At 44.4% G+C, this 19,360-nt stretch overlaps 1 protein-coding gene across 2 annotated transcripts in view; it reads left to right on the top strand.

Moving 5' to 3' along the window:
* PLEKHA2 (pleckstrin homology domain containing A2) overlaps nucleotides 1-19,360 on the top strand; it is a 91,489-nt gene that overhangs the window by 50,867 nt on the left and 21,262 nt on the right. The window contains exons 6-9 of one of the 2 annotated variants that reach the window (XM_083480652.1): nucleotides 2,617-2,724; nucleotides 10,117-10,257; nucleotides 11,517-11,585; nucleotides 13,316-13,386. In XM_083480652.1, the coding sequence (XP_083336778.1) occupies nucleotides 2,617-2,724; nucleotides 10,117-10,257; nucleotides 11,517-11,585; nucleotides 13,316-13,386 (389 nt within the window). The remainder of the gene's footprint in view (nucleotides 1-2,616; nucleotides 2,725-10,116; nucleotides 10,258-11,516; nucleotides 11,586-13,315; nucleotides 13,387-19,360) is intronic. The other variant, XM_083480653.1, reaches the window with a different exon arrangement.

Raw genomic sequence — 19,360 nt, 5'->3', positions numbered from 1 at the left:
GGCCCTGGAAGGTCTTGCATGTGGGAATATGACCCTGATAGGCATTTGCTAGGGTCAAAATTGCCAATAGCTTCTTCCCCCGCCAAGTACAGGGTGAAGGTAATTGCTCTTTGCCCATCCCTGCATTACTCTGTGGCCTGAGGGCCACGTGAGACCCTCACTCTAATTTTGTGCAAGTGGCGGTGGGCAGGTAGGGGATGGGGGAAGAAGTTGACAGAAATCAACAGTGCTCTCCAGCCACTTCCAGCCCTGTCCTTTCCCTCTACTGGCCCCAGCCCCAACCCCCAGCAGCATATAGCTCCAGGAAGTCAAAATCTGATGAAATGAGCCATTGATGCCCCTTTCTCATGTGAGTTTGTCTAATCCTCTTCAAGAGACACCTAAACTAGTGGCTTTGCTGAGAAGCAGAAGAAGGCAGTTGCCTTCATGCTGTGATGTGTCTGGTTGGCCACCATGGGAAAAAGAGTGTCTGGGATTAGATGGAAGCTTCCCTTTGTTCCAGCAGAGCCCTTTTAACCATCTTATGGGGAACTTGCATGCAGACAGCCTCTGAAATTCCTTCCATGTATTGGCTGTTTGAGATCCGCTCTGGAATGTTATGCACCGGACCAGCTGAGGCGAAGATCTGGGTCACGTAGGTGTTAGCCTAGTAAAAGCCAGTTTTACCTGCCCAGCCCACAGAGTACCTTCACCTCTTTGATTGAAGGTTGGAAAGTGAATCCTCCCAGCATTTGCTACCAGATTGTAGATAAGAATTTCTGCTATTAGGCAGGGGAAATGCATGTTGAAAGCACAGACTCCTCCTGAATCTGATATAGACCCACATTTAGGTTTGTACTCTGGCCAAGGAGCTGCTGAGAGCTGCTAGATATCTCTGTCTGCTTGGCACCTGAAGGGCCATGATGCTGATGCTGCTGCTGCTGCTGCTGCTGCTGCTGCTGCTGCTACTGCTGCCACCGCCATCCCCCCATCTGGAAGGACAATGCAGGGCAGGCATTGGGAAGGAGCAGAGGGAGGCACCTGAGAGGAAAGTTCAGGAAATAGATACATGAATGGCTCCATATGCTGTAGAACCACCAGAGGAGACTGGGTATTGTGCTTTGCAAATCAAAGGTACTAATCCCTCAGAGAAAGAAGTTTTTTTAAAATATGGAGGTTGTAGCAAGCTTGGTGTGAGGACAATGTTGGAAACAGAGTAAGATACTAATTTAAGAAGAATGGCTGTAGAAATCATGGGCAGTTCTGTCTAATTTAATACAAGGGATTTTTATTATTAATTTATATAATGGTTACTTCAGTGCGTTTTAGAATTAGGCAGAGTGAAGCCTATTGAAGGCGGTGCAATTAAACAAGACTTGGGGCTCATCCAGACTCCCCACCACTTTCCCCCAGGGAAACCCAATCTTTAGCACTCAGAGTAAATGCCAATCAGATTTTCTCCAGATTGACATTTGCCCCAATTTAAAGCAAAAGGGTAGGTTTTCCTGTGGCTTTTTTCAGGGGGAACTCACCGGAACTCATTTCTGGCCCCTCTCAGGTGCCATTCTGCGAGAAAAAGGGAGGTGCTCATGGTGAGTTCTAGCACCTTTTTTGCTAGAAAAATAGCACTAGGAAAGGAGCCATGGAAGGGGCAAACCACTAGGACCCATGCCTAGAAAGTGTGGGTCAAGCAGAAGTGAAAGCAAGGCACTTTGGGAAGGAGGCGTGAGGCTCTGACAGGGTCCGAGAGTCCTCCTTCCTCCTTCCCAAATGCTAGTTTGTGCGTTCCCAGCTTTGGGAAGGAGTTGGGAGGGCTCTAGGGCCCTGTTAGAGCCTCACACCACCTTTCCAAAGCCCAGCCAGCCAGTGTAAGGACTGGAGGGGGCGTCAAATTTTGACCTCCCTCCCCACTGTGTGGGGCTGTGTGACAAGGCTGTGGTATGAAAAGTTGGACCAGGGCTGAAGTACAAATACATCTTTGCTAGTGCTGGAAAGATGATACATAGATCCCATTAAAGAGTTATGGGTCTTTAAAAATGTACACTTTAAAAATACTATCAAGAATGTGCAACACATATGCAAGATTCCGCAAATCAGATTTTGTGCTGGGGTGGGGGCTCTTGTGTCATTCAAATCCAGCAAGTCCATCTGTCAAAAAATAATCGAGCAAAATAATTTGATCTTAAAGCACCAACTTTTTTCTTTACTACAGGTATATCATGCAAATAAATGCAGCCCATTATTTCCAGTATGCACCCCTATTTCAAAGTGGAGTACTGCAGGAATTCTACAGATCAGCTGGACTCTTTGCTGGTCTTGGATAGAGCATGAGACTCTTAATCTCAGGGTCATGGGTTTGAGTCCCACATTGAGCAAAAGATTCCAGCATTGCAGGGGTGGACTAGATGACCCTCATGGTCTTTTTCAACTCTATGATTCTATGAAATCCTTGCTGAATGGGATTTCATATACATCCTCAGGTGTCACTCTAGCAATTGATAAAAACACTTCAAAAAAGGGTACATTTGGAGGGATTTAGAAGGATGCTGTCTCTTGTAGCAAGAGCCTGGCAGATTTTGAGAAGGCAGTTGTTTGGTTTTGGGCACGAGACATAAGTTGTCCTTTTCTCTCTCTTAGGTTCCAAAGGGTGAAAGTTTCCCTCCAACTGCAGAAGTTGTCAAGCGTCCCTACAGGACTGAGATCATTGGTGGGGTGGTTGTGCAGACGCCAATCTCAGTCAACCAGGTGAGAAGGGAATGGCTGGTCAGCCAAATCTCTTGCTGTGGAAAGGGATGGAGATGGAGATGTTTACAGCATTTCTACCCCACTCTGCAGCCAAAAAGGCCCCCAGAGTGGCTTACATAAGACCAGTTTAAAAGCACACAGCCTGTGTCTGCAGCCTTACAATCTAAATACATAGCACAAAAGGAAAAAGGTATGAGGAGGGAAGAAGAAAATAAGCAAACTTGGGCCCAGACAGGGCTTGTGGAGGCCTGGTGTACATATAATACGTAGGCATGAGCCCTTCTAATAATGGGTTGGTCCCTTGACCCTGATCAAAGATCCCATGGAACCATGGTTTTGTTTCCAGAAGGGTAGTTGCATGTAATGATCTCAGGCAGGCAAGCAAGCCCTGATAAGAGTTAACAAGTCTCTGGCAGTTTTATGGTACATTTATTTATAAATTACATCCAGAGCGTGGCTCCCAGCCTGCCACACTTTGATGCAAGTTGGTCACTCTGAGTCTCCGCCCCTGTCACAGCACGAAGGGCGCCAAAGTCCAGTCCTTCCCCTCTTGCACTTCTGTTGCATTTTAACCCATTCAGCTCTTCTGGTTTGGGGAGAAGGTGGGTGGAATTCCACCCCCACCCCACCCCGCTCTTAAAAGAAGAGCCTTCTGAACGCTGTTTCTCACCTGGTTGCATAGCAACCACCTCAATGCCGTCTATCTCTTCCCCTCCCTCTGCCTGCGAGCTGTCCGAGTCTGCTGCTCTATCTGAGTCTGGAAACTCTTGGTGAAGGGGGGGGGGCGAGCTAACCCACTCCTGTTCTGTCTGCATTCTTTCATCTTCAGAGTTTGACTCTTCCCAGGCATTCGATTCAGTCACGTCCCTGACACTGCATTAGTCAGTCTTGTGCCAAAAGTAAGTCTTGTGTCACTTTAAATTTTAACACATTTATTCTGGCATATGCTTCAATGGACTGGAGTCTTCTTTGTCTTCAGGTGCAGATATATTCTATTATGAGTTGGGTGGGGTCAGTCAGGATGATACCCTACATGCCCAAAGTTGTGGTCCTGTTTATGTGGGGTAGAATCAATAAGAGGAAACTGACCCAACCAGTCCCTTAGTTAAGTGAATGGCTTTGGCTGGCCAGTTAATACTGTGATTAATAATAATAATAATATAAAATTATTATGATTTATGAGTCTGCAGAGGTTGCCCTAGAGACAAATGGTTGCCTCACCCAGGATGGAGAGCAATAGGTCAAGGGGGCACTGTGCATGGGGCGGGGGCCAGTGCTGGAAGCTGGAGACACAGAGACATGTCTTGTTCCGTGCTGGGCTTGGGGCTAATGGGGAAGCAAGATCTGTGGTGGTGGTGGTGCTGCAATCCCTTCCATCCTGTGCTTGCATTGCGTGCATGTGTACACAAAACAATACGTCCTAAAAGACACCGCAGTCTGTGCTGACTTGCATTCTAAAGAAACTGAACCCTGGGGAAGCACCCCTGGAGTCTCTCACCACTCAGAGATTGGGGCTTGCGTGCAACAATGTGCACATTGCTTTGGGTGGAAACGTAAGCAGTGAGGGCAATGCAATGCAAAAATTCAGGCAATGACCCGGTTAGCTGGGATGCATACCAAAAAGCACAACAACCTCTTGTAGTTGCAGTGAAGGGTGATAAAATGAACAGCATGGCAGTGAGTCCTGATCTGACTCAAGAGTGGGGAAGCTGTGGTCCTTCAGATGTTGCCCCTCCCAACTCCCATCAGCCAGCAGTCAGGGATGATGGGACTTGGAGTTCAGCAACAACTGGAGGGCCAAAGGTTAGCTATGGCTGCCATGAGGACCTAAACAAAGCCCAGTAAAATAAGTGCAAAGAGCCTCCCAGTGCATCATCTTATTTCCCAAAGTGGCCAGCCAGGTGTTTCTGGCAAGTTCCAGGTGATGGATGGTGCTGGCGGATGTGAATGATGGGAGCCGGAGTCTCGCAGCATCTACAGGGCTGCAGCTTCCCCACTGCCTGCTGGTACAGCCATAATACCACCCTGCCCAACCCCTGGGCATCACAAAATCTAGGGCGTAGCAGCTGCTTTGCTTCCTTGCCAAATGGCCTGTCATGCCTCATCAACTTGCCAGAGAAAAGTGTGCCACCCTCCTCTTTTTAGCCTTTTTTAAAGAGGAAGCTGCTCATCCTGTGATGCAGATTCAGAAGGTTAGGGAAGAGACTGGAGGAGCAGGAGCCCTTTTCCTTTGAGCCATGACTTGAAATGTTGCTAAGAAGCAAAAAGAACACAGTGGTACCTGCCAAATAATGTTGCCATGCAGAGTGCTTCTCTCCAGGAAGCCAGCAGCCATGTCTTCCTCTCAAAAGCACTTTTCCTTCCTGTTCCCCCTAGTTTTCCACCCCCCCCATGCCTATTGGGCAGGTGCAGAATGCCTTCACCTTTACTAGTTGTGGAGAAGATGGAATTTTAGCAGCTGTAGTTTGCATGACAAGCTACACATCTCAAATACGCTCTTCTATTCCTCTCCTATTGTGGTTTACTTATATGCTGCTTTTTGGCTCAGTGGGCTCCTAGTCATGAACTGCCTAGTGATACAGTGAAATAGGGGTTACCTGTGGGCATGTGCATCTTGCAGAGACCTTCCCTGGTGCCAGAGAGTCACATCCCCCAGCTGAAATTAGGCTCGAAAGAAGCCTTCTTTAGCCAACAGAAGCCGTCTTTACAGTTGGTAGCCAAGAGTTGCAGCACACCTGTGGTGCACACAACAGTTTGCAAACGTTCCCATAGGTTCCAAAAGATTGCTGACCCTTGCAATAGCAAATGCAGTAACCCAACCAGATGGGTGGGGTATAAATAATAAATTATTAAATTATTATTATAGTACAATTAAAGCGCAATACAAAATTACACACACTGTAGGGATCATCTATGCAGTTGTTGAAGATGCAGATTCTGTGTCCTTTCTCTCTGTGTCTGTCTTTTACCTGGCCATTTTAGCATTCAAGCAAGTGGTTCAGTGCCAGGAAGGACTATCCTGTGTGCTTTTGCTGAACATGTAGATTGACTTCTGGTTCTATATCCCAGTATCCTAATTACTGGCTTTGCTGGCCTGTGGTTCTCAGGCTGCTATCCACCCTGAGCCCTCAGGACAGGGCAGGATAGGGCATGAAAGAAACAGTGCCAACCAACCCAATAGGTACAGAGTACTTGAACTACAAGGGGAAGTCTTTCCAGCTTTTCATTACACCTGTTGCCAGTTGCATGTCTCCCTTAATTAAGGCTTGGCCCCACATGTTTAATTAAATGGCTTGGCTGTGCATATCACACACTCACTCGACCTCTAGATGCTCTGCTTCATTCTGCTGAGAACAAACAGCAGGTATCCATAGTTTCTGTGTCCAATTAGCAGACCCAGTTTAATTGCTGACTTGGGACTGCTTTGCACAAAAGTAGAATGAGATGGTAGAGAAGACAGTGCCACTTTAGACTGCAGGGAGATGCCATTTTTTAAAGCATTTCTTAGTTTATTGAAAGTGTTTTTACCCCTCTCTTCAGTCCCAGGTCACTTTTAAAAGATGAGTATATAAGACAGTCCCTGCCCTCAGGCCCACAATCTAAAAGACAGGACACAAAAAGGAAGAGGAACTGTGAGACTGGGAGGTGGAAATCAAACTCAGGCCCTAGTTCTTTGTCATGTCCAGATGGAATGAAGTGGAGGAGCCAAATGTCGCTGAGCTGAGTTGCTTCTTCTCATACCCATGCTGAAGCCTGATGGAATAGGTGCTGCCAGGTGACCTTTGATGGAAGAAGCCTCGATAGAACGGGCTTCTTAGCTGAGCTGACAGGAGCCCAGCTTTCAGGCTCTTCCTCTTCTGCAGCCTGGTGGAATGGCTGCAGCAAGGCGGCAGCTGAGAAGGACAGAGGAAAAGCCTGATGGAGCTGGCTTCTCAGCAGAGCCAAAGGAGTTGAGCATCTAGCTTTTCAAACATAGTGCAATTCTGCTTCTTCCCTCTCTGAGCTGTGGGAAGAAGTAGGAAACAGGCAAGGAAACAGGCCCGTGCAGCATGGCCACTGTCACCCTAAGGTAATCCCTTGCAAGAAAATAATAACAACAATAAAACCACCACATCAATGAGAGAGCTTCCAGCCCACTGCTAGATTTCCACTTGTGGGGAATGTTTTACACAAGGGAGCATTCAAAAATAATTCCTGCCACATGCTCTTCAAAGAAGCATGCCTGTTGCCTGCTTTGCTGTCCTTCCGGTGACAGACAGAGACCTTTTATTTCCCCAGACTTTTAGTTTTAGGATGGAAACTGTTTTATTAACTGCTGCTGTTGCTTTGTATTGTTGTAAACTGATGTTTCCTCCTCCCCACGTCCAATGCTCTGCGCTGCTGTCAAGGTCTGGCCAGCTTGAGTGGGATTGTGAAGAATCCCACTCCCCAACCCACTCCTGGCTCTTCCCCAACATGGCACAGACACTGGGGAGGTGTGCTTTGTTGTGGGCCCTTCAGGCCAAGGGAGCCTGGTGCCCCAGTAGAGCACTTTGGCTACCTAAAATGTACCACACAATGGCGCCCAGTGTCTGCCCCCTTTTTCCTTTGGGGACTGCATTTATTCAGAAGCAATAAGCAGGCACTCACCCATGAAATTTATGCAGCCAGCAAAAGCCCACTTTCTTCTTTGGCTCCCATTCTGTAGAAGTCAAAGCTGCATCAGAAGAACAGTTTGCTTCATTCACTCTCTCTTTAGCCAAGGGGAGCTTGTGGAAGCCTAGTGTTTTGTCACTGGCTTATTTTTCTGCATTTCTGTTAATTGCGGGTGAAAAAATTCATTTCCCATGTCAGACACCACTTCTCTCTTTCTCTTCCCTTCCTTTCCCTCCCACTCCATGTGGCAAGGAAGCTGTTTTCTCAGGTCGGTTTTGTGCTTTGTGGCATCCTTAAGTGGTGTTGTCCTGAAAGGGACCCCAGAATCCCAATTTTAGCCAGGACACAATAACAAGATTGGGCCAGGCCTCTGGGTAATGACAAGCAGACCTTGCCCTGATGCTTTCCAGGACCAGTGGCTTTATTTGGAAAGGACCGCTTTATTCACCAGGTTGGGATGCTAGAGGAATTTATTTGTTTGCAAATTCCACTCAAACTAATCTGATCTGTAATTCCAGACTAATATGCACACAATAATGCATATCTGGATTTCACACGCCTCAAAATTTTGCAATGCAATTATAGCCTCACACACAAACCCCCAAACTGCTTATAAAAATATTTATTTTAAGATAAAAGTAATGTTTAGAAATGTTTGAGAGAGAATACATATTATAATTTGAGTCTTCCTGCAATTCTTGTTATAAAGTTACAATTAAAAAAATATTTATATTAGATCTTTTTAAAAAATTGATTTTTGGGAGAGAATACATCATTTAAAGATGATTTTTTGTGCAATTATTAAATTACATTTTAAAATTTAATCTGAATTTTGTGTTGTTGTTTTTAAAAAATAAATTTTAAAAGTTTTATTTTAACAACTGGATGCTGTGTCCATCCCTGTCCCCAGGAAAAGGCAAATGACTGGATTATTCATACAAGGCCCAGTCATTCCAGGAGCTTTGTTCTGCCACCACCGGGAGCTGGAGTTACACACTTGCATTCCCTTTCATGCACAGCCATAGGCAAATTATTAAGCTGGGGAAATGCTGGGTATCACTTTGTATCCCATCCTATTGTTGCATGCACCCAGTCTCCAAACAGCGAAAGACTTCAGGGGTTCCAGTGCTTTCGCAGGGTTTGGTTTCCTTGGAATGAAGATCAACGGAGACTGTGGTATCCTTAGGATTTATGGTTTTGTTTACAACCTGACCATAAGATGGAAGGGCTCACAGCATTCGCACTGCCAAAGAGCTTGCCTCCCATTTAGGTTCCCAGGGAGATCTCCGAACCATGAGCTTTGGGTCCAGCATGGAGCAAGACAAGCCTCTGTGCCGCCAGCTTCCAGCACTGGCCAAAGCTCACGCACAAAGCACAAACTATTGCTCTTCTACCTTACAAGGTGATGTTGCTTCCAGTTGGGTGAGGTGGGAGAGGAAGGTTGCACCCATTTGTCTCTAAGGCAACAGGGCAACCTCTCTGGACCTGTAAATGGTGGCAAATTAGCTGGTCAGCTGAGGACACTATCTTACAAAGGAACGGATCTGACTGGCTCAGTGGCCTCTGATGCTAGTTTTGAAATCTCCTCGATACAGAATTACAGGCCTTGATATAATCCCAACTGATGTCACTCAGTCCAAGGTCTCATGCCATTCTCATGTCTGAGTTAGGCTGACCGAGAATGCCTGGCCCTGAGTCACCCAGGGAGCATTGTGGTTGTGCATGGATTGGGGACTGCACTTCCTTGTCCCCAAGGCCAGCAATCTCACCACTGCGCTTGGGGTAGTGGTGGCAGACATCAGGCTTGCAGGATCTACAAACCCCACAGGTCCACCCACCAGACCCATGTTCAAAATAGTGGTGCAGGTGGGGCGTGCTCACTTGAAAGCAGCAGGGAGTCTCTGAGCACATGCACACCCAGCAATTTGTTTTTCAGTATCTGTCCTTCGGCACAAAAATCAACTCCTGGTTTCCACCTAAACTTGGTTTGGTTCAGCAGCCTAATTTGGAAGAGGAAAATCTTTCAGTTGTTGGTATTGTTAATAATCTGGGAGTCAGAAGCCCTTGTCCGATGGACTGCAAACTGCTCCCAGCGCTCCCTTCTGCACTGCCTTGGCTTGGCTCTCAATTAATTTTATCCACATAAATGACCATAAAGAAGGGGCAAACTGGGCCAGATGCCATTTATTCAGGAAGCAGTGGTGCCATTACATGAGTGGATTTTGCAGACTGATGCAAACTGGGACCCTGGAGTTAGGAGTAGCAGGCTTTATCCCTTTGCTTCCTGCTTCCACCTAGTTTGGGAAAGAGCTCAGTTAGGCCATCTGCTCTGCTCCAAGTAGGACTGGGACTGTTTGCAACCCTAGAGAGCTGCTGCCCATCAGTGTAGACAGTACCGGATTAAATAGACCAGTCATCTGGCTGGGTACAAAGTTCCTATGCTGAAGTAGGAATCGGCTGCTGTTTGAATTGTGGCGAAGAGGGAGCTCTCATTTATAGTAGGTAAGGAGTAAGGCACCTATTAACCTCCTGCCCCCACAAACCACGGTCCCAATCCTGACCAAGGCCCCTATGCCTGCAGTTTACATTTAATGACTAATTGCATACAAGTGTTGTATATAGTTTGGCTTTTGGGGTCTTGTGTGGCAGTTATGGGACTTTGGCAAAACAGATGACCAGTGTTCCTTTCCTGTCCAGCCTCACTGGCAGCCTGATTCTTGGTGTGTGTGCTTTCTCCCTGCCCCCCTTCTCTCCTAGAATGGAGGGGATGGCTCCGAAAGCAGCGAGCCAGCAGTGCATCCTCTTCTGAAACGGTCCCAGAGTTACATCCCCAGTACCAAAACGCCACCTGGGCCACCCGTCCTCAAGAGCGGCTACTGTGTCAAGCAGGGGAATGTGGTAGGTCTCTGCCCTAGCCGGCCTTGGTGATGAAGTGGGGCTGGGTTTTAAAACCTGGTGCTTCCGTTGTGGGTGATGAAATTGTCCAGTGAGGCTCGGGGGGGGGGGGGGTGACTGAACATGAAGGTGGTTGTGGTGACTCCTGGAGAGAATTCCAGGTAGGCCCACAGCATTTTGCTGCCTGAGATGGAGTAGCAAACAGTGTCAGGTATCTAGGGATGGGGAAGAAATCTGTTTTGGTTCACATCTGAAGCTGAGCCCACTTAATTTGCACTATCTGAAATATTGCATACCAAAACACAGTGTTTCTTTTGAAATTTTGAAATTCTCTGAGTTTTGCAATGACGCTCTCTAGCCAGGCAATGTGCACAAAAATGCATGTACTCAGGTAAAGTGCAGAGAAATGCACATACATTAGTGGGGGGAAATGTGAAAGTGTATATTTGGCAAAGTTAAATAAAAACAGTGTATATTAGGAGAGATTTGCACTAAAATGCTGATAAATCTTTATGAGGACTTTTAAAAATGCATTTTACAAACTCATGAGGAAATGTGGAGAACTGAACTGAAGACTGAGAGAGAGTGAAACTGAGAAATTCACCTATCTGTAGCCCCCACCCCACCCCCTCAAGTTATAGTCATGGTACCTAAGTTATCTTGGCACCTGAGACAGCACATCTCATAAGCACCTCCCCTCCTCATCTGGCAGTAAAAATACATCAATAGTAAATTTAAAATAGCTACCAGTTTTCTGTCATTTCAAGACAAAAACATTCCACCTGGGACAGCTGCCACATCCTGCCTAATGGTAGGGCCGGACCTGTGAGAGAGCCTTTTGAGTGGATACACTGGCCTCCAATTCCCATCAGCCCCAGCCGGGACAGCCAACCATCAGGAATGCTCAGAGTTGTAGGCCAACAACATCTGCAGGGATTCCCCCAGTCCCGATATGGGTCAGGCCAAGGGTCTGGTTCCCATGCTGTCCTCTGCTTGTCCCCAACACTGACCATTCAGAGCCTCTGTACACAAGGGCTCTACTTCACTATTATGCCCGTGGGTGAGGAATCCCATCCCGAAACTATCCATTCTTGTACGTTGTTTTGAAAAGCTAACCTGGTGGCAGCAAATCACACAGGTTAAGTCTGTATGGTGCAGAGAGCAAGATCACAGGCTCTTGTGAAATGTGGATGTTTGGGACAGCTGTGGAAGACTTTGATAGAATATATCAGCATCCAAAAGGGGTTGTTTCTGTCTTTTAGAGGAAGAGCTGGAAACGGCGGTATTTCACCCTGGATGACTTTTCCATCAGTTACTTCAAGTGTGAGCAGGTAAGCCGAGGGCACCAACCTTTTTGGACCAGTGAGAGAGTGCTTTGGGGGCCAGTCACAAAATGGCTGTGATGGGGCTGGTGCACCACACAAATGGGCTGCCACAAGGAACATGGCACAGCACAAAACTACAGAAACAGTCACCCTTGGCATCCTGCCCTTCCTCCTAAAGACAGCAACAGGGAACATTCCGACTAAGAAGAATGTACTGGTTGGCTACTCCACATTTGCCTTCATTTTTCAGAAATTGCTTAAAACGTAACTGCACATTTTGCTCTGTAACTTTCTTTCTAGAAGGGCTAGAGCAGGGGTAGTCAACCTTTTTATACCTACCACCAATGCATCTTTCTTGACGGTAAAATTTCCTTACTGCCCACCAGTGCTCAATGGAAGGAGGATTCAGCTTGTGCCATAGAACCCCCTACCACCCACCAAGAATCCTGAAATGCCCACTAGTGAGCAGTAGGGACCAGGTTGACAACCCCTGGGCTAGAGACTTGATTTTTAAGTGTAATTTTTTAAAAAAGCTTAGAGTCAGAGTGCATCATTGAAAAGCTTTGCAGGCATTGTGTTCCGGCTGCTGCAGGAGCCAGAGTGGTGACCCCTGAGGGAAGCCAGGCTGCTGTGCCTTTTGAGAATTGCCTTTTGCTCTTGGCTGCTCTCGTGACTGGTGCAAGGGGCCCAGTTCCTTCAGGACAAATGCCTGTTTTCCATTAAGCAAAAAAGGGAGGCTGATGTGAATCTGCTATGTCTGTGGTGGAAAACTGCTGGCCACAACTCCTGTACATGGTGGCATCAGGTGCAGGTGTAGTAGAGCTGCAACTGGGCTGAAAGTGGGTTTGTGCTGCCCGTCATCTGACCAGAGGTGCCTGCAAAGCTCTGCACGCAGTTTGTTTAGAAATGGCGCGGGCCAGAGCAGTTCCCCTGATGACAGTGACCTCAGCGGCTGGGCCCCCCCATCCACCTGCCAAAGAGCCCATGGAGGGTGGGTGGGTGGGTGGGAGGGAGAGAGAAGGGTCTGGTCGGCCAGCTGGATCTCATTCTCCGCCCCATGCTGTCTGACTGCTGTGGGGGAGTCAGGTTTGGACAATTGAAGATTAAGGTGACTAAAAGGGAAGTTGCTTTATGGTCATAAGCACCAAAGAGTAATGCTGCTGTTTCAGGCTAACGGTACATCCAGTTAAGATCCTTTTCTCACTATGGGCAGGCAGATGCAAGCAGGCAGGACATAAGCACAGCCATGCTTTACAAACTGTGCTCCCAGTAACTATTTCACGTCATGACTAGCAACCATGGAGAAGCCTTACACTCAGTAAATGTTTCTAACCTCCTTTTCAAGACATCCAGTTGGGCAACTATCACTACATCTTGTGGTAGTGAATTCCTTTGTTCAACTCAGCGCTGTGCAAAGGAGTTTTTCCTTTTGTCTATCCTGAATCTTCCAATACTTGGCTTTGTGGGATGAGCCCAAGGTCTAGAAAAGCTTCTGTTGCCTCTTTGTACAGCTTTGCACAGTTCTATCATGTATACACAAGCCCCATAACTTAACTTTTTTCCTACTAAAATGCTCAAAAGTTGTAACCTTTCCTCCCAAGGATGTTACTCTTGCCACCAGCTCCCCAGAAGCTCATCTGCCAACTCAATGGCTCCATTAACTGCTCTTGCCTAGATTTTCTGCTCTCATTGCTGACAGTTCAACTACCTGGCGTCTCTTTTGCTTGTCTCCTCAGGACAAAGAGCCGTTGCGATCAATCCTCCTGAAGGATGTGCTGAAGACTCATGAATGTCTAGTGAAATCCGGGTATGGCTTTTGTTTCCAGCTGGGTTTTATATTTGGCATTGGCACTTGGAGCCAACTTTTGCAGGTTCTGTCTGTGAGGACCAGTGAGACCCAAGGTTTTGGGGGCCCCAGCACCTTACTGGAGAGATAGAGATAGCGGCAGCCCCAATTATTTGGCAATTGCACAGGGATGAAAAGCGGTATACACCCTGTAAATATGGGACTTTAAAAATAAAAGATCGCTGCTAAGATTGGTAGGAAGAGCTCTGTCATCCCTTTGCAGTTCCTCTCTTGCCCGACACAGCTTGTCTAGTCAGGTGCCTCATCATGGAATAGTTAAGGAAAAGGCTTAAAGTGGGGGGAGTGATTTGATTCAGAGGGGAATAGAAGTTTAAACCCTCTCTCACAGACCATGGACCTAAACCAAGTCTCTCTCATTCCGTCTTCTTCTTCTTCAAATTTGTATACAGTTCACAAAATAAAATTACAATATAAAAACATAAGATACATAATAAAAATAAGAGCAAAAAACAAACCAATAACCCCCCAATACATTTAAATGTCGTTTTTGACTGGTGCCTAAAGATGTATAAGAGCATTCCACAAATGGGAGCCACTGCAGAAAAGGCCTGTTCTTGTGTTGCCGCCTTCCAGACCTCTTCTGGAGGAGGCACATGATGAAGAGGCTCAGAAGATGATCTCAGGGTCCAGGTAGGTCATAGGGGTCATTTACAGATTTATAGGTCAAAAGCAGCACTTTGCATTGGACCCAGAAACTAATTGGCAGCTGGTGCAGTTGGGCCAGGATCAGTGTGATATGCTCAAACCATTTTGTTCTGGTGAGCAGCCTGGCCACCAAATTCTGCACTAGCTGAAGTTTCCGAACTGTCTTCAGAGGCAGCCCTATGTGTAACGCATTGCAGTAATCTTACCTAGAGGTTACCAGAGCATTGACGACAATAGTTAGGCTGTCCCTGTCCAGATAGGGGTGCAGCTGGGCCACCTGAGCCTCGAGCAACAGCAAAGGATCCAGGAGTACCCCCAAGCTACATACCCACTCCATGAGAGGGAGTGTAACCCCATCAAGAGCAGGCAACCTCCTAGCCCTCTGGTCTTAAGAACCACCCACTAGCAATGCAAATCAAGATAATTATTCCCTAGTGCAAATAGGAGCAGAAACTGTAGTCTTTGGCTTAGTGTTTTGTCCAAACGGGGTTATGGTTTATTTGAAGAGAAACAAACTATCTTGTTCACACATAAATTCTAAGCCTGGAATATTAGTTTGTGTTCCCAGTAGTGCTATATGGTTGCTCATAGTAACTCATGAATCTTTCCATGACATGCAAAGTAGGGCATTCTATCTCTCCCCCCACCCCCCATGCATCTATTAGCTGTGAAAAGAAGAAGCACCAGCACAATTTGCGTTCCTTTACATTCCCTTTGTGCAGCTAATACCAGCAGCTGGGTGTGTGGGGGAGAGAGGTTTGCACTGGGAACGGGTTCTTTCTCCTGTACCTTCACCCTCTTCCATCAGCCACAAGATTTGACTTGTATCTGTAACTTTGGGAAGCAGCCCAGGGCACCTTCAGACTGCTGTTATTTTGTTAGAGGGATTCAAGAGCATACCAGGAAACTTAGGTAAAGGGACCCCTGACCATTAGGTCTGGTCATGGACGACTCTGGGGTTGCGGTGCTAATCTTGCTTTACTGGCCGAGGGAGCTGGCGTTTGTCCACAGACAGTTTCCGGGTCATGTGGCCAGCATGACTAAGCCACTTCTGGTGAACCAGAGCAGCGCACGGAAATGACATTTACCTTCCCGCCGGAGTGGTACCTATTTCTCTTTTTTTCTTTCCTTTTTTATAATATTTTTATAAATTTTTAGCATGCAAAATTTTTTAAGACATACCACACAAATTATTATACATATGTCCTTGTTTGGACTTCCTTCAGCATCTCTGATAGCCTTCCGTCTTGATTATTTCTCCTGCAATTCTTAACTTAATATTGCCTTTACCTTTTCTAACAAATCATTTCTCCCTTTCCATTTTTACAATATTTCTTAAATTACTCCTCACAGAACTTCTTGTAGTCCTACAAACGTAATCTGATCATCACAAATACTTTTCAAATACTCAGTAAATTTAGTCCAGTCTTCGGTAAACCTCTGGTCCCGCCGGTCTCGGATCCTTCCTGTTAGCTTGTCTAATTCTGCGTAGTCCATCAATTTCATCCTCCATTCTTCTAATGTCGGTAGTTCTTTTTGCTTCCATTTTTGGTCCAATAATATTCTTGCTGCTGTTACTGCATATAAAAACAACTTACAATCTTTCCTGTTTATATCATTTCCAATAATACCTAAAAGAAATGCTTCCGGTTATTTAATAAAAGTGTATTTCAACATTTTTTTCAACTCATTATATATCATCTCCCAGAAGCATTTCACCTTTTTACATTCCCACCACATATGATAAAATAATCCTTCTTTTTCTTTACATTTCCAACATTTATTACTGACTTTATACATTTTTGCTAACTTAACCGGTGTGATGTACCATCTATACATCATCTTCATCACGTTTTCTTTTAATGCATTACATGCAGTAAATCTCAAACCTTCTTTCCATAGTTTGACCCAATCGCTTAACTGAATATTATATCCTAAGTCTTTTGCCCAATGAATCATAACTGATTTTACCTCCTCATCTTTCAAGTGCCATTCAAGCAATAATTTATACATTTTTGACAGAATTTTAAAATCATTATTCAATATTTCTTGTTGAAACCTCGATTCTTTTTCACAGAAACCATTTTCTTTGATATCTTGTTTAAACACTTCATTCACCTGATAATAATGTAACCAATCATTAACATACTCTTGCACTTCTTCGTATGGTTTCAATTTCCATTTTCCTCCTTCTTTAATTGCTAATTCCCCATATGTTATCCACTTCCCACTCATATTGACCTTTTTTACACACATCATTTCTAATGGAGACAACCAATGCGGTGTTTTTGGTTCCAATAGGCTTCTATACCTATCCTAGATTTCAATAAGAGATCTTCGAAATATGTGGTTTCCAAATCCTTTATGGACCTTTTTCTTGTCATACCATAAATATGCGTGCCAACCAAATCTATTATCATGACCTTCTAAATCCAACAGTTCTGTATTTTCCAATTTCATCCGCTCCTTCAACCAACAGAGGCATGATGCTTCACAATATAATTTCAAGTCCGGCAGGGTGAAGCCTCCTCTTTCTTTAGCGTCTGTTAATAGCTTATATTGTATTATCGGCTTCTTACCCTGCCAGATATATCTTGAAATTATCTTCTGCCACTCTTTAAATATTGCTGCCCCTTTGATTATTGGAATTGTCTGAAACAGAAATAACATCTTTGGTAGCACGTTCATCTTTATTGCTGATATCCTTCCCCAGAATGACAATTTCAACCTTCCCCATACTTCTTTTCACACTATTTCACATTGGTGTATAATTGTTTTGAAACAAATCAATATTTTTGGAAGTTAACTAAATTCCTAAATATTTAATTTTTTTAACCACTTCTATACCTATCTGTGGTTGCAATGTTTTAACCAGTTCCTGTTCCATATTTTTAACCAATATCTTAGTCTTCCTTTTGTTCAATTTAAAACCTGCCACTTGAACTGTTCTATCTCCTCTATTACTTCCTTAATACTTATTGATGGTTCCTCAATTGTTAATACCAAGTAATCAGCAAAGGCTTTTACCTTATATTCATTCCGACCGACTGTAACCCCCTTTATCAACTCATTCTTCCTTATCTACCTTAGAAGTATTTCCAGTACCGATATGAATAATAGTGGAGAAAGGGGGCATCCTTGTCTTGTGCCTTTAGTAATTACAATATTGTCTGTTGTTATATTATTTACAATCAGTTTTGCTTTCTGCTCAGTATATATCGCTCTTAAACCATTAAGGAAGGATTGACCCATATCCATCAGTTCCAAATTTTTAAGCATAAATTCCCAAGATATATTATCAAAGGCCTTTTCCGCATCCACAAAAATTAACATTGCTTGTTTTTCATTCCTGGCTGTCAGATATTCAATAATATTAACTATGTTCCTTATGTTATCTTTCATCTGTCTGCCAGGAAGAAAACCTGCCTTAGAATAGAATCATAGAAGGGCCCCACAAGGGCCATCGAGTCCAACCCCCTGCCAAGCAGGAAACACCATCAGAGCACTCCTGACATATGGTTGTCAAGCCTCTGCTTAAAGACTGATCTTTATGTATAATTTTTTATACATAATTTTTTATTTATTTTATTTATTTTTTTCATTCTGCTCGCTAATATGCTTGCAAACAATTTCTAATCATTATTCAACAACGAAATTTGCTGATAATTCTTTACTTGCCTTAAATCAGAATCTTGCTTCGGAATAAATGTAATATATGCTTCCTTCCATGTTTCAGGTAATTCTCCATTCTTTAATATATTATTCATAACTTCTTTCATTGGCACAGAAAGGATGTGCTTCATTTCTTTATAGTATCTTGCAGTGAATCCATCCGGTCCCGGTGTCTTCCCACTTTTCAATTCTTTTATAGCTTCTTTAATCTCTTCTATTTCAATTGGGTCGTTCAGTCTGTCTTTTTTATCAGTCAGAATTTTTTGCACCTCCTTTTTCCTCAGGAATTCTTCTATTTTTCTAATATCACTTTTCTCAGTTCTTTTATATAGGTGTTGTCAGGGAACTGACATCGGAGCAGAGGGGAGAGGCGGTACTTCCCGATTCTGCAGAAGAGGGAACGAGTAAGGGTAGAGAGAGAGAGTCATCTGGGGAAGAATGTCCAGGTGACACCAGGAAGAAGGAAGAGGGGGAAAGCATCTTGGAGGAGAGGCTCCGAGACTCTGGCACTGAAGGCAGTGAAGAGAGTGGAGGGCCACCCCTAGGCACGCCCACTCTGCGCAGAAGGGTTTCGCGCAGAGAGGGGAGGCGGAGATTATCCATCAAGGAGCTTCTATGCTGGTGGAAGTTTAGAAGCCGCCCACTCACGGATTCGTCCAGCGACTGAGCAGCACCAGCACCTAGGCTGCTCAGTCAGGGAAAGACACCACTAACTTCTAAGCAGTTTGGAACAGCTGGAGGTTTACACACAAGCAACCCCATTTCCCGTGACAGGTGTCTATAGAAATCTACAAACCCTTTTCTAATTTCTTTCGGATTATCTGTTTCTTTCCCATCCACTATAATTTTGTTAATTGTATTCTGTTCCTTTCTTTTCTTAATTTGCCATGCCAGCCATCTTCCAGACTTGCTTGCAAACTCAAAATTTTTCTGTCTCATTCTTTTAATATTCCATTCTACTTCTTTATTTATTATCATTGCAAATTGTGTTTGTAATATTTTAATATTTTGCTTTATTTTCGAATTGTTTAGTTTTTCGATTAATTTCTTCTCATTTTCCATTATTTGTTTTAAAATTTCTTTCCTCCCTTTTTCTCTAAATTTGTTTTTAATCGTATTTTGCTGAATAAAAACTCCCCGCATCACCGCTTTGCTGGCATCCCATACCGTATTAATTTTTGTACCCTTATTACAGTTGTTCACAAAAATAGTCCGTTAAGTTCTTACGTGCCTTTTCTATTATTTTCTGATCATCCAAAAGACTCTCATTCATTCTCCATCAAAAGGTTTTTTTCTTCTATTCCTTTTATAACACACTTTATTGCATTATGATCCGACATTACCTTTGGCTGTATTTCAATTTTAGAAATTCTTGGTGTTAATTCACTAGAAATCCAAACCTGATCGATTCTTGACATTGACTGATTTGCTTGTGAGTGGTAAGTGAATTGTTTTTCTAATGGGTGTCTTAATCTCCAAATATTTATCACATTACAATTCTCAATCATCGAAAAAAAAGTCTTAGGTAGTTTCCCTTCTTTAACTTTCCCACTTGCTCTTAATCTATCCATTTCCATTCACACCACTCCATTCATAT

The sequence above is a fragment of the Podarcis liolepis genome (genome assembly GCF_965112155.1).
Source record: "Podarcis liolepis genome assembly, chromosome: 16".
Classification (NCBI taxonomy): domain Eukaryota; kingdom Metazoa; phylum Chordata; class Lepidosauria; order Squamata; family Lacertidae; genus Podarcis; species Podarcis liolepis.
The sequence above is the reverse complement of the archived record's forward strand: the minus strand, read 5'-3'. Positions and strand labels throughout refer to the sequence as shown.